This window comes from Triturus cristatus, chromosome 6 (genome assembly GCF_964204655.1).
Source record: "Triturus cristatus chromosome 6, aTriCri1.1, whole genome shotgun sequence".
Lineage (NCBI taxonomy): Eukaryota > Metazoa > Chordata > Amphibia > Caudata > Salamandridae > Triturus > Triturus cristatus.
In genome coordinates, this window is record NC_140589.1 from 216483574 (window position 1) to 216497738 (window position 14165).

At 43.5% G+C, this 14165-nt stretch overlaps 1 protein-coding gene across 2 annotated transcripts in view; it reads right to left on the minus strand.

Moving 5' to 3' along the window:
• The window catches only part of LOC146816669 (adhesion G protein-coupled receptor F5-like), a 675219-nt gene that overhangs the window by 221658 nt on the left and 439396 nt on the right, over positions 1 to 14165 (minus strand). For both annotated transcript variants that reach the window (XM_085610569.1, XM_085610570.1), the window contains exon 12: positions 8630 to 8839. In XM_085610569.1, the coding sequence (XP_085466695.1) occupies positions 8630 to 8839 (210 nt within the window). The remainder of the gene's footprint in view (positions 1 to 8629; positions 8840 to 14165) is intronic.

Below are 14165 nucleotides of genomic sequence, written 5' to 3' on the forward strand. Positions count from 1 at the left end.
ATTCTGAGTTTTTTGTTTTCTACCATGTTCCCTGGGTCAGTTAGGATTATAAGATGTTATAATCAAACTGCCCATTCTGGCCTACGGTGACAGGTAGCCATGCAATAGTGAAAAACAAAATTGGCTGTAATTCACTATCAGGACATGACACACACACCAGGGCATGTCCTACCTTTTACTTACAATGCACCTTGCCCTTGGGCCTACCTTAGGGGTGGCTAACATGTAGAAAAGGGAAGGTTTAGGGACTGGTAAGTGGGTGCACAACCAGTGCTGCAAGCCCATGAGCAGCATTTGATCTACAGGCCCTGGGCATACATGGTGCACTGTACTAGGGTCTGACAAGTAAATCAAATAGGCCAATCATGGAGTCACTAATCTACTACAATAATTTACAATAGGGAGCACTTGCACTGTGGCACTAAATACCAGTGGCACAGTGCCCAAAGCATCTAAAACAAGCAAAACATATTAAAAACAGAGGAGAAAACAGCGAAAAATGGAAGGGAGACTCACGCCAATGGCACCAGGTCTAACAATCAGCATCGCCCGCAGCAGCAATCGGTCGCTTACAGTCTCCCTGGCCGGTGGTCACAGGGCTCTCCATCCGATAAAGCAAGGCCGCAGCACGTCTCCGCCTACAACCGCTCCAGTACCTTCTAGGTCGCAGCTCCCGCTACAAGCAGATTTGCACTTCAGGAAAGGGCTGCACTAGGTCGCTGCAATGTGCAGAGTGTGACTCGGGTCATTCAAGGACACGATCGCCTCATTAATGTCAGGATAATGTAGGATATATAGCCTGGCCGGCAGAGCCTGCTCAACAAGCAGCCATCTTGCTGCTCAGCCAAGCCACACCCCCGATCTTGTGAGATCTTGCTGGAAGACTGAGGCGATGGCCTGTTTCGGGAGGGTCGGTGACACAGAGGGGCAGCAGAGAGACCCGACCGGAGCCTGAGAGAAGCGGAGCTCGGTCCACTCATGATCGCAACAAGTGGCCGGCCCTCAGATACGACTTGGGCGCGGGCCGGTTGTGCGGGCCCTGGATTTCCTCGCTAGATCACGCTGCATGTTAAGGTGAGCCGGCCCCCTGGGTGAACTCAGCCATATGAGAGAGGCAGAAGTTCATGGACCCGCAGCGATTTGACACTCTCCCGAACACTAATAAAGGGAGGAGGAAAAATTAAGAGTTGAGGAACAGGCCTGCTCAAAATAACATGCAAGCACCGAGATTCGTATACATCCATCACTACGTAGCGCAATACTTAGCTCATTCACTACTCCACTCTGATTAAAACCAGTAGTGAGTTGAGTCCAGGAGGCCCACTGCTGAAAGCAAGTAGCTGGAAGAGATTAGAGGGGGAGATCCATTCCAAACCCCAGTGTTGGCAAGTTGTACTACCCTTCTGAGTTCCAATAGATACTGCAGCATCCCAAGTAATCCGGGCGCCAAGAGGACGGCCCAGTATTGGCAAAAACAATAAAAAAAATTATATAAAAATAAGAAGAAGGGATGCATGGGGAACGTGAAGCCTAAAACAGTATGGCAGATGAACAGATACAGATTGAAAGGAACATATCAATGAAAAAGGACCAAAGAAAAATCTCCTAACTTTAGGACTCCTAAATGCCTTCTGTGAATTTCGAAAGTCTTAAAATTAGGATTTTTCTCAGTTTAGTAGTAGTAAAGTTAGGATTCCTAACTTTAGGACTCCTAAATGCCTTCTGTGGCTACCGAAAGTCTTAAAATTAGGATTTTTCTCAGTTTACTAGTAGTAAAGTTAGGACTCCTAACTTTACTACTCCCAAACTGAGAAAAATCCTAATTTATAGACTTTCGGAATTCACAGAAGGCATTTAGGAGTCCTAAGGTTAGGAGTCCTAACTTCTGTGAATACCAAAATGAGTAAGTGCCTTCTGTGAATACCAAAATGAGTAAGTGCCTTCTGTGAATACCAAAATGGTAGTAAGTTTAGGATTTTGTCTTAAGTTAGTTCTGTGAATCGGGCCCTAGGAGTCGATATACACAATATAACACAATACAACTAAATGGAACAAAGTATGAGAAGAATTATTAGTATCATGGCATAGGTTGGAAAAATGTACATACACAACTTATAGACAGCAACTGCATATGGAAGGAGATCGAACTGGCGCACTACTGGCGAGACTTATTAGAACAGATAGGGAGACTACACCCATATTACAAAAGCAAATTAAGAACGGGGACATTGTCTGTACAAAGAAGGCAATCTTAGGTGAGTTAGCACTACACTTAGAGTCAGTGTGCACAAAAAATCCCTACCCATCCAAACAGATAATGCAGGATTTCTTAAATAATACAGTACTACCCACACTAACGAGAGAGGATGCCGAGGCCCTCGGGGCACCAATTGCAAAAGAAGACCTGTTAGCAGCCATTAAGAAACGGAAAACAGAAAAATGCCCGGGAAGAGATAGACTACCAGCAGAATTCTACCAAAGATTTGCCCTGTTGATAGCTGACCAGTTAATGGAGGTCTTTAAAGAGACCCTAACAAAAAGATCTCTACCAAAAACATTGCAAGAAGCAGTGGTGACTATGATCCTTAAACCAGATCAAAATCCCCTACTCCTGAACTCCTATAGACCAATATCTTTATTAAGCTTAGACGCCAAGATATTAAGTGGAATTCTCGTGTTCCACTTGCTGCCATACATATCCCAGATTGTTCATCCTGATCTGGCTGGGGTTATGCCCAGGCAGAATACCACTCACAATTTACGTAGATTAGCACAAGTGTGGCACGCATCAAGCCTAAAGGACGAGAATTATGCATTGGCGCTACAAGACATTGAACAGGCATTCGACTCAGTTGAGTGGGAATATTTATGGGCGACCCTCGAAAAAATGGGTCTGGGTCAGAAATTCATCAATGGATTTAAATAATTTACACTAAACCAACTGACAGAGTGAAGTTACGGGACCAATTGCACTGATGAAATGCACCCAGCAGGGCTGCCCATGGTCTCCTCTTATATCTGCCATGGCGATGAAGCCTCTGTCTATTACACTGAGAGAGAAGCTGGGAAGATGGGGGATATCATGCACGTGGTCTTGAAGTACGCGGATGACACTGTACACGCGCCAGCCTGATGAAGCAGAACTTATGAACTTTGGAGCAATATCCGGTCTCCGTCTTAACCTCTGAAAGACAAAACTGTTCCCTATGGGGAGGCTAGCCGGGAAACCAGAAAATGACTTACCCAATGTAGGGATGAACTGGGTATCAAGGGAGATCAGGTATCTAGGGATACAGTTGATACATACCCCCTGCCTATCTAGAAATCAACATTGGGAGAGCAATAGATGGCATTAGTCGTTCTGTTGGGTTCTGGAAGGAGATTCCCCATTCCCTGATGGGAAGAATAGCACCAATAAAAATTGTCATTTTACCAAGATGCTTATATGTTCTGCAGAATTCATTGTATAAAATCCTGTACCAGTGTTTACTGACAGAACTATTGTGGGGTAATGGGAGGAAGCAAGTAAAGCTTGACACTCTCCAACAAAAATGGGAGGCAGGAGGAATGTCCCACGCCTGGAGCTCTATTATATGGCCACGCAACTTCAGCATGCTGTACATTGCAATGATGAGCATAACAACTGGGAGAAACAACTATTGGCAGGTACACATTGAGGGGTCCGCTTGCCTGAGCTCCTTATGATGGGGGCTGGAGTGCCCGAATCATATCCATATATTATTCAACATGTTGCAGCGGTATGGGAAATAGCCATTAAAAAGGTGGCCCAAAACGCACCCTATGCCCCGGATATGCCATTATGCTGGGTGAAACCCTTTAAAAAGATAACGGATTCTATGTCCATTAAAAGATGGATGCAAGGATAATGTCACACAATGGGAGATCTATATAGTAATAAACAATTCATAACCAGAGAGGAAGCTCAAAATATATGTGAACTAGGCAGGGGTCAATTTTTACAACATGCAAAGATTGCAGCCATTTCCCAGGAAATATGGCCTACATTTCAGCAGGAACCACCCAATACATCGACCCTCCAGGCACTGCTGGACCTGACCAGAGGATGTAGACTAGTCACACATTTATACAGAGTGCTAAGAGACGATCTCCCCCAAAAAAACCTTCCAGTCCAAGCAAGATGGGACGATAGATTAGATGAAACCTGACAGGTAAAGAATGGGCAAGAATACATGAGGGAGTTAAAAAGATAAGCTCAAACGCGAGATTTCAACTCATCAATATAATATTAAACATCAGACCTATCTGACCCCGCAGGTCTTCAATAGAATATACCCAGACCGCACTAATAAATGCCCTAGATGCGGACAAGAAGAAGTGATTTTCATTCACATGATATGGGACTGTCCCACACTGACACAATACTGGGGGAAAATACTAGATAGGATACAAATTGCCACTGAATGGAAAATCTAACAAACAATCTCAGTAGTAATATTGGTGCTGCTCACTGTGCCTAAATCTAAAAAGCTCCGTAGAAAGTTTGTCCTACTAGGGCTAGCGCTGGCTATGAGGGGAATAACGATGAGGTGGCTCACCTCAGATCATCCCACACTGGAGGAATGGCTAAAGGACATGGGCGAGTGGGCAACCGAAGAGCTGGTGAGAATGAAGAGAATTAGGAGAGATGAAAAGGTAGAAAGGATGCGCGAGCCTGGTCCCTCATGATAGCAGACATTAAAGACCCCCCCGTCTCGGAAGAGGAATCAGCAGGGGAGGGAGAGGAGGGCTCAGGTGGACTGGGAATGACCAATTGAGGAAATAATACAGAACCTAATGGAGGCATGACATGACCAATGGGAATATTTTTCCGTTACTTCTATTTCTATTGATTTGACACAACAATGGGGGGGAACGTTGCATTGTTTGTGGTTAAAATGGCATAATAACCTGCAATATGTATGTTTAAGAACTAGCACCTTAAAGATAAATGTCAAGATATAGATACACAGATAACGGAAGAAGGTATATATGAAAGTAGATATAGCTAATGTATACGTGTTTTATTATCTGTGAAATGCCCAAAACCATTTCAACAAAAATAAATTGATTTCTGTTAGACCCGGGATCCCTGGTTGGCTGAGGTAGGTACCTTAGGCCAAATAGGAAACCCTCGTTTCCACATCAGGGAAAGGAAGGACACCTTCTGAGATAGCCCCCGCTCAACCCCTTGGTAGCTTGGCAAGAGCAGCCAGGCTTATCTTCAAGGCAAATTTGTATAGTATTTGCAACAATGCTCACAGCAACCCAATGATGACACCACAAATGGACTCCACATGAGTTTTATAAAAACTAGTATACATTTTACATAAAAACATACGATAAGACCACACAATATAACTCCAACATATTAGTATGTGTAATATTCCTCCTGGCTGGTTGTTAGGCCATCCCTTGTAAGTTCCAGTGATATTAATGAGCACTTCTAAACATTCCACTGTAGTCCTAATACCATGTTATGCATTTCGTAATTCTAGAATCAGGCACTGTGCAATGGAATAGTAATGCAATGCGTAGCGCAACAATCAAACACTGTGCAATGTAAAAATAATGCAATGCGTAACGCAACAATCAGGCACTTTGCAATGTAGAAATAATGCAATGCGTAACGCAACAACCAGGTACTTCGTTATGCAGAAATAATGCAATGCGTAATACACTAATCAGATAGTTTGTTATGCAGGAATAATGCAATGTGCAAAATGCTAATCAATTGTTCGTTATGCAGAAATGATGCAATGTGTAATACGACAAATAGGTACTCCGTTATGCAGAACTAAAGTAATGCGTAATACACTCCAGCAGCAATCCTCAGTCAACAGTTTCCCCCAACATGGGTATGGTATGACAAAAAGTGCAGCTCTGCACTCCCGCCTCGGTGCTGCCACTCCCTTGGCCAGTATGGGCCACGATACGAGCCGAAGCAGAGGCTCATGCTGCTGGAGTGAGAGAGAGGCCGAGAGCGTCTCCCTTCGAGCCTGAACCCAGCCCCAGGTGTTGACACACGTTATCTGGGGGGTGCGACCTCATGCTCCTCTCCTCTTCCAGCGACTTGGGCCTCCGATGCTATCTTTGTAAACTGGCAACGGCGGGCTCGGGTCAGCGGCTCAGCTCCTCCAGGGCTGCCGGTCCCGGTGGCTACTGCTACGAAGATCTCAGGCTGCCACAGGGCACATGCACACAGCGTCGCTGAGACTCCCTTAAGCTTCGGGTGCACGATCACCAGGCACTCCTCAAAAAGGTCTCAGGCTGCACGAAGAACACGCACACGCACACAGCATCGCTGAGACTCACTTTAATTCCGGGTGCAGGATAACAAGGCAATCCTCACGAAGGTCTCAGGCTGCACCAAGCACACGCACACAGCGTCGATGAGACTCACTTGGACTCCGGGTGAGCGGTAACAAGGCAATCCTTACGAAGGTCTCAGGCTGCACCAAGCACACAGCGTCGCCGAAACTCACTTGGATTCCGCATGTGCACGTTAACAGGACCATCCTCATGAAGGGTTCAGGCTGCAAAAAGCACACGCACACAGCGTCGCTAAGCCTCGCTTGGACTCCAGGTGCCCACGATCACAGGGCACACCTTACGAGGATCTCAGGCTGCAAAAAGCACACACACACAGCGTCGCTGAGACTCTCCTGGAAACGTTTGTGTTCTTGAGTTTCCGCAACAGGGAGCCAGCTCACCTCGGCCCTTGGGGATAAGTTACTTCAGGACACAGCACAGCAAAGTCCTTTCAAGCAGGGGGACACAGCACACAGCAAAGTCCCTTTAGGCTTTCCTTGGTTAAAACAGCAAACTGCAGGCTAGCCCCAGAACACATAGCAAGGGTCAGTCCTTTCCTTCAGTCTCTTCAGCTGTTTCTTCCTTGGCAAAGGTTCCTCTTGACCATGAAGTAGCTCCAGTCTTGTTCAATCTTGATCAAGCCATTCTTCAAAGTTCAGGGGCTTCAGCTCTCATAGTTATACCCTCAATGGATTTGAAGTCTTTGTGTTCAGTGGGGAACTGATCCCTGCTGAAACCAATTCTGGGTGCCTCCCTGTCAGTGACACCTTCTTCCTTTGATTAGTGGGGCTCTGGATTCTCAATAACTCAGCAGGAGATGGGACAATTGTTTTATGGCAGCAACCCAGGCCTCTTCACCTCTAAGGGCTACGCCTCCCCCTACACTCCAGATGCAGGTCAGCCTGTTGCTGTCTCACCTCCTCCCCTGGGTCAAGGCATTCCCCAGATTCTATCGCTTTCAAATTCAGACAGTCAATCCACAACCAGGCAGAGACACACAGAAATGTTAGAGCACAAAAACCCAGCCACTTCTAAAAGAGTGGCTTATAAAAACACAATGCAAAAAACACTTTCATAGAAAGATGTGTTATTACATTGTGAGTTCAGGTATACTCAACTTCACCTCTCCATCTTAAGCCTTTGGGAAGATAGGCTGGAAAACATATTACACAGCCTTCCCATTCTGTCCTATGGGCAAGATGGCCTTTCAACAGTGAAAAAAGAAATGGAGATTATTTCACTGTCAGGACATGGTACACACCTTAGTACATGTCCTACCTTTCCCATGCACTGCACCTTGCCCAGGGGGTACCCTGAACCTACCACAGGGGTGTCTGATGTGCATAAAGAGGGAAAGGTAAGGTCTGGCAAGTGGGCGCACTTGTCAGAACATGGCAGTTTACAAAACTGCACACAGGCACTGCAGTGGCAGGCCTGAGTTCTCTCTTTAAGGCTACTTGTGTGGGTGGCACAATTAGTGCTGCAGGCCCACTCGTAGCATTTGCATTACTAGCCCTGGCACACATAGTGCACTTTACTAGGGACTTTACTAGTAAGGCAACCATACCAATCATGGACAACCAATCACCATTACACTTTACACAGGGAGCACTTGCACTTTGACACTGATCAGCAGTGGCAAAGTGCCCAGAGTCCTAAAACTAACAAAACCAGGTCAAAAACAATACAGGAGGAAGCCAAAAAGTTCAAGGATGACCCTGCAAAAAGGGACAAGTCCAACAATTTCCATCTACTAATGACATTCTTCTCTCCCCTTATAACGTTCATTGGATAGTTGATATGATATAGGGATAGCTGAATACCAAAATAAACACAGGGGATTTTCTTAGTATGGCAACAATGATGTTGAGTCTATTACTGCACAGATGTATTTTGCATAAAATGAGTGCATTGCATATTCTAAAGCTGATGTGAAATCTCCCTTAACTAGCAATCTTTTCTCACTCTCCCTTAAACAGATGCATGCACCAATATAACATACCATTATCAATTATAGTTACTGTATTCAAACCTGTTGACATACCATCCCATTTGTTAGCCATATTACAATATACAATGAATGTAATTAGAAATTATAACATCATTTCCAAAGCCTATTAATAATGTGTTATCATTAAAGCAACTAGTGCGAAACATCTCTTGCCATCAAAAATGAGAAAATTAAAAGCTGAGCATTGAACCCAAATGCAATGCAACAAAGAAGTTTACAGTGCGGTATACGTGAACAAAGCTGTTCCCCATCCCATAAAAGAACTTCTTATCACTAATTTGCACTTACTTGGTTTTGATGACCCCTGGACTTTAAATTGAAAATGATATTTGTTTGAGTCTGTTGCACAACATGTCAGGTTCACAATTGATGGGCACGCGTATATTCCATCCACAATATTTGTTCTCAGTTGTGATGCTGAAGGCAAAGGCAAAATCGTGATGACAGAGCTGATGCTGCTGCTTGTTACTCTTTGAAATACTGTGCAGGTGTATGTGCCTGAAACAAAATACGAAGGGGAGCAATCAGGTATTGTATTCCAAGGGCCCCAAACTTAGAAATCTATTGTATTTGCAGATATTTGGCTATACATCGGAAAGTAATTATATGATTTGACTCTGAACATCTTTTTATTCAAAATATATTATATAAATAATTGTATATAAAAACACTTATGTGGTAAATGCACGTTTAAGAAGATACAATGGCCAGATTCAGAGTTCCATCACTGGGTATATCCTTTAGATAATCAGTAGACTAATGGGGCATATTATCAAGAACGGCGATAATGGACTTGATAATATGCCCTTGAGAATTCCAATAGAAGTCCATGTTCTGGTGTGAATCTGGGCTTCTATTGGAATTCTCAAGGACATATCATCAAGCCCATTATCGCCGCTTTAGCGGCAGTTTTCTGCCGCTAAAGTGGCGATAATTTTAACGCTGTCCTTGATACTATGCCTCTCTATTGGTAAACGAAAATAGATCATATTTAGACATCTCTATTAAGGCAGCAACTTAACATTAACATTCTGCTGAACTTTCGAAAAAGGATGGTTTTACAAGTACATTTTCAGACAGCAGACAAATCTACCTGTACAGTTTCTAGAAATATCCAATGATCCCAGCACAATCACTCCACTATGTTTGTGCTGATACAGCACTGTACCTCCAAGGAAGAGGTGCACTATTAATACCTAAATTCACAGTCCTCTGGTTCGTGCTGTGGAAATTTACCTAAATTTCGTATGTTCCTTCGTAGCAAGGGACTGTTTTCATTATTTTCATAGCAGAAGTTTCCAACAGGAATTCGTACATCTTATTTTTGGAAATGGTAGTTATAATAAATATTTTTTGCTTGGTTCTCCCATTTTTTCTTACTCAATGTACTGGCATATATGCCTCTCATCACAACTAACAAGCATTCCCCCGTGTACGTGTTTTACCCCTTTATCATGGTAGTACATGGTGTATTCAAGCTTTCGCACATGCCTATTAAATAAGACCACATAAATGTGGTGCAGGAAGTGCACCTGTGACATAAAAATACATTTTCATATGTGGACTGCAGAGTGTATTTAGACCACTGACAAGTGACTTATTTCTTAGACCCAGGCTGGTTCCTCTCACCTTAGAAGTGATGTGGGCAGAGAACTTGTCTGGGCATGTTCTATGCTGGCAGAGAAGATTCCATATTTTAATACACCACCCCGGAAATGTCCGAAAGGGTGCCATCAGTGTAAGTGCAATTGTGATAGCATGTACATTTCAGAGAAAGACTTGTGGGGTTGCTTTAGTTGAGACCAAGGGTACTGCTGAGAATGCTGCTAAATGTCTACTGTCAGCACTTAGCTGGACTAGATTCACAATCTCCACCAACTGCTGTGTTGCTTATTCTTGGGCCTTTCAGGGCAAGAGAAAATCAGAAAACATATGCGCTTTGAAGGAGGCAAGAAAATGAAGAAGCCTCCTGTCTGTATCTTCCTGGGAAAAGACTAATCCTTAATTGTGTGCCCCATGTACCTAAGCTTTGTTTGCATGTATGTACTGTGGCGAGGGCGAGGTTGGCGGAGCGGAGATAGCGGTTGGGGGTGTAGAAGCTGAGTCGTGTGTGGAAGTATGCTGGTCTGGTGTTGTGGAGGGCCTTGTGTGCGTGGGTGAGGAGCTTGAAGGTGATCCTCTTGTTGACGGGAAGGCAGTGCAGGTCTCTCAGGTGGGGTGTGATGTGGCTGGCGTGGGATGTTGAAGATCAGGCATGCAGAGGCGTTTTGGATGCATTGAAGTCATTTCAGGAGTTTGGCTGAAGCTCCTGCGTAGAGGGCATTTCCGTAGTCCAACCTGCTGTTGACGAGGGCCTGGGTGACCGTTCTTCTTGTTTCGGTGGGGATCCACCTGTAAATCTTGCGGAGTATGCAGAGGGTGTTGAAGTAGGAGGATGAGACGGCGTTGACCTGCTTTGTCATGGAGAGAGTAGAGTCGAGGATGAATCCTAGGTTGCGTGCGTGGTCGGTGGGTGTTGGAGCTGTTCCCATCTTAGCAGATGTCCTGTAATTGACAAACTCTGTATCAGGCTCAAAGTCTGCATGTACAGTGTGATAGACTGACAATATAGAAAAGTGATCCCAACGGAGAAGCAACATCTGAGGCAACAGTTTTCAAGTTGGCCTATTTGGGGCTTTCAGACAGTACCACAACTGACCGCATATGTGGGGCCGTAGATGTAGCTTTTTTGACAAAAGGTACTTCTGCATTGGTCACCTGCACCTAAAGACTTGCATCAACTTTTACCTTTTAATTGAGGTCAATGGCCATTTTTGCCATTTTCTTGAAGAATTCATATCTTCAAATCCCCTTAAGCAATTCATCATTTGGCCTTGTTTTACTCGTTGAATCTTATTTTTATTAAATTGGCTTGGAAATGTTACTGTTTGGTTTTCATGTGATGTCAGTGATACCTAAATACTTTACCTGCATTTCTCTAAGGAAGGCTTATGACTTTTGAGCATTGGTTTCAGAGATAAACCCAGGATTTCTCAATGAAATTGTATTAACCTAACAAGATGTTTAGGCGTTAATGCTTTACCCTCCACTTAGTTAATAATCAAGGATAAAAATGTAGGGGTCCCTGCAAAGCTAGCATGGTGGAATAATTGCTGATTGGCACAACTAGAAGTTGGTTATAATTCTGCTTTCATTCGATTTACTGTGGCAACTAATTTTTGGGTATCTTTTGTTATTACCACTGTTCTCTAAATCAAGTCTATTTCATAACAGAATTTTATTTTTACTTTTTGCATAAAAAGGCGAAACTATCATATCAAATACAACATTTATTGTATATTGGACTTTTAAAATATGAATAATTATAGTTTAAAATGAAGAGGGGAAATGAAATTAAATAAGAACAAGCATTTGAGGCTTTGCCAATCCCATTTGGCGATCCTGTACAGCAAGTAGGATGCAGTGCAGGAAGGCCAAAAGAAAAAGAAAACGCAAGATGACGCGGCCACAGATTCTGCATTATTTTGTAGGCTTGTGCATGTGGTATGTTATGTGTGTGCACATGCAGTCAGTCAGTCAGAAAAACTTTATTTTGCCAACGCAATGGTGGCATAAAAAGTACACTACACTTAAAAGAAACATTTGACAGCATTACAGCAAAGTTACAATGTAAGAAATATTAAAAAAACAATTACATTTAAAAATACAAATTCATAGTTATTTACACAATAGTAAAATCCTTTCATTTTTGGGGATTCAATTTTAGTTGATTGTATGTCTCTTTTTTAGTGCAGATAGTAAAAAGCACGCCAGAGAGAAACAGATAAAAGGGTCAGGTAATAACTGCAAATGATAGAGGGCTACACAACACTATTTAAAGTTCATTTTACGCATAATAGGGATGATAAATCGTTTTCTTTCATCACAATAAAGAAGTGTATATCATCCTGTACGTATCGCTCATCACAGGCACAGAATGGAAGGTCAGTGCCAGCATAGACATTACGGGGGAAACCCAACATAAGTGGAATATAATTTAAACAAAACCTCACCAGAATGTACCTGTGTTGCAGATTATTGACAAAAAATAAATATGTTATGTTTGAGTCCATTAGATTTATACTAGGGGAGGCCAGGTATGTTTTAACTGTCGACAAATTAATATTTTTAGTCTCCCTTTTTATCTGTCGATTAGATAATAATTGCGCTTTTAAGTCAATTTTAGATATGGAACAACAAATAGTAGGATCCAAAAAAAGGTGGTGTAGCCCAGCTGCCTTCAATGATGATACAACATAAGTTAGCCAATCAATGCTACCTACCCCATCAAATTTCAAAACATCCTTTATAATGTCTCTTGTCAGAGCAAGGATCTCCTTTCGCCATATTGAGTGCCACATTAGGATTGGGGCCATTGCAATTTTATCAGTTATATAGGGGGCCCTCAATTCCATGTGGCACTTATAATTGGTACATGACTTTGGTAGCGAAAGGGCCCTTTAAAAAAAATTATCTTCAATAGTCTGCAGTTTTGTACAATCTCTCATTCCCCAAACAGCTGGCCCATAAGTGACAGCAGATACAGTCTTAGCTTGATACACAGATTTTATGAAGTCTATTGGTTTTATGCCAGTTTTTGTAATGAACTCAGTTAAGGCCCCAATGTTTTTTTCCATCTGAGTTCCTTTATTAACAATCATCTTTTGCCAGTTAGTTTGGGAATCAAACATAATCCCTAGATAGTTAAAAGAATTGACAACCCCCAATTTCCCCCCTTCGGTAGTAATTTGTGGGTGTTTATGTTGTTTTGTGCCTGCTACTAAAATAAAAGACTTTGAATAATTAACTTTCATACATAGATTGCTCATAAACTGTGTGTATTCCAGGACTAGACGACAGAGTGCGTTACTAGTGCGAGCTAAAAGCACTATGTCGTCCGCATACAGTAGAATTGGCACCTGTGCTGAGTTAATATAAGGGACATCCGGAGTAGAACCCAGCAGTGCAGATTCTACACCATTGTTGTAGAGGGCGAATAAGAAAGGGGCAAGAACGCACCCCTGTCTCACACCTCTTGCACTTTTAAAAGACCTGGTGCACTCACCATCCCTCCCATAGCGAACACAGGCAGAAGCACCTGAATACAGGTCGCAAATGATATTAATAATGTTCAGGTCAACACCCATTGCCTCCATGATCTGCCACAGCCCATGAAGGCTAGCTGGAGATGACCTTTTTTTGCAGCCGTGTATTTTGCTATAATTAGGCTCAGGTTCAGACACTGATCCACAGTACCTTTCCCTTTTCTAAAGTCAAACTGACACCTACTTCAAAAACAAAATCGACATTATTATTAGTTCTCTCCCCTCGGTCTTGGGAACATCGCCCCCTTCTGAGGACTTCAGCATGTCGGAAAATCGACTGACGTCATTTGGCCCTGTATCTACAGGTGAAGTACTGAAGGTCCTCGGGAGCATGAAAAGTGGCTCACCTCGGGACCCTGTCCCGATGCGGTACCTTAAGCAGGCCGCCCTGACGATAGGAGAGCCCCTGACCAATCTGATCAATCTCTCGTTCACTCAGGGGACAGTGCCGTCTGACTGGAAAAGTGCGGTTGTCAAAGCGCTTCTGAAGAAGCCGGGCTTGGACCCGCAGAACTTGGCCAATTTCAGGCCCATCTCCTTACTACCAGGAGTGAGTAAGATTGCCGAGAGGCTGGCGAACCATCGGTTATCAAACTTTCTTGAGGAGAATGGCCGGTTGAGGGACTCCCAGACGGGATTTCGACCAGGCCATGGTACGGACACGGCTCTGCTAGCAGTGG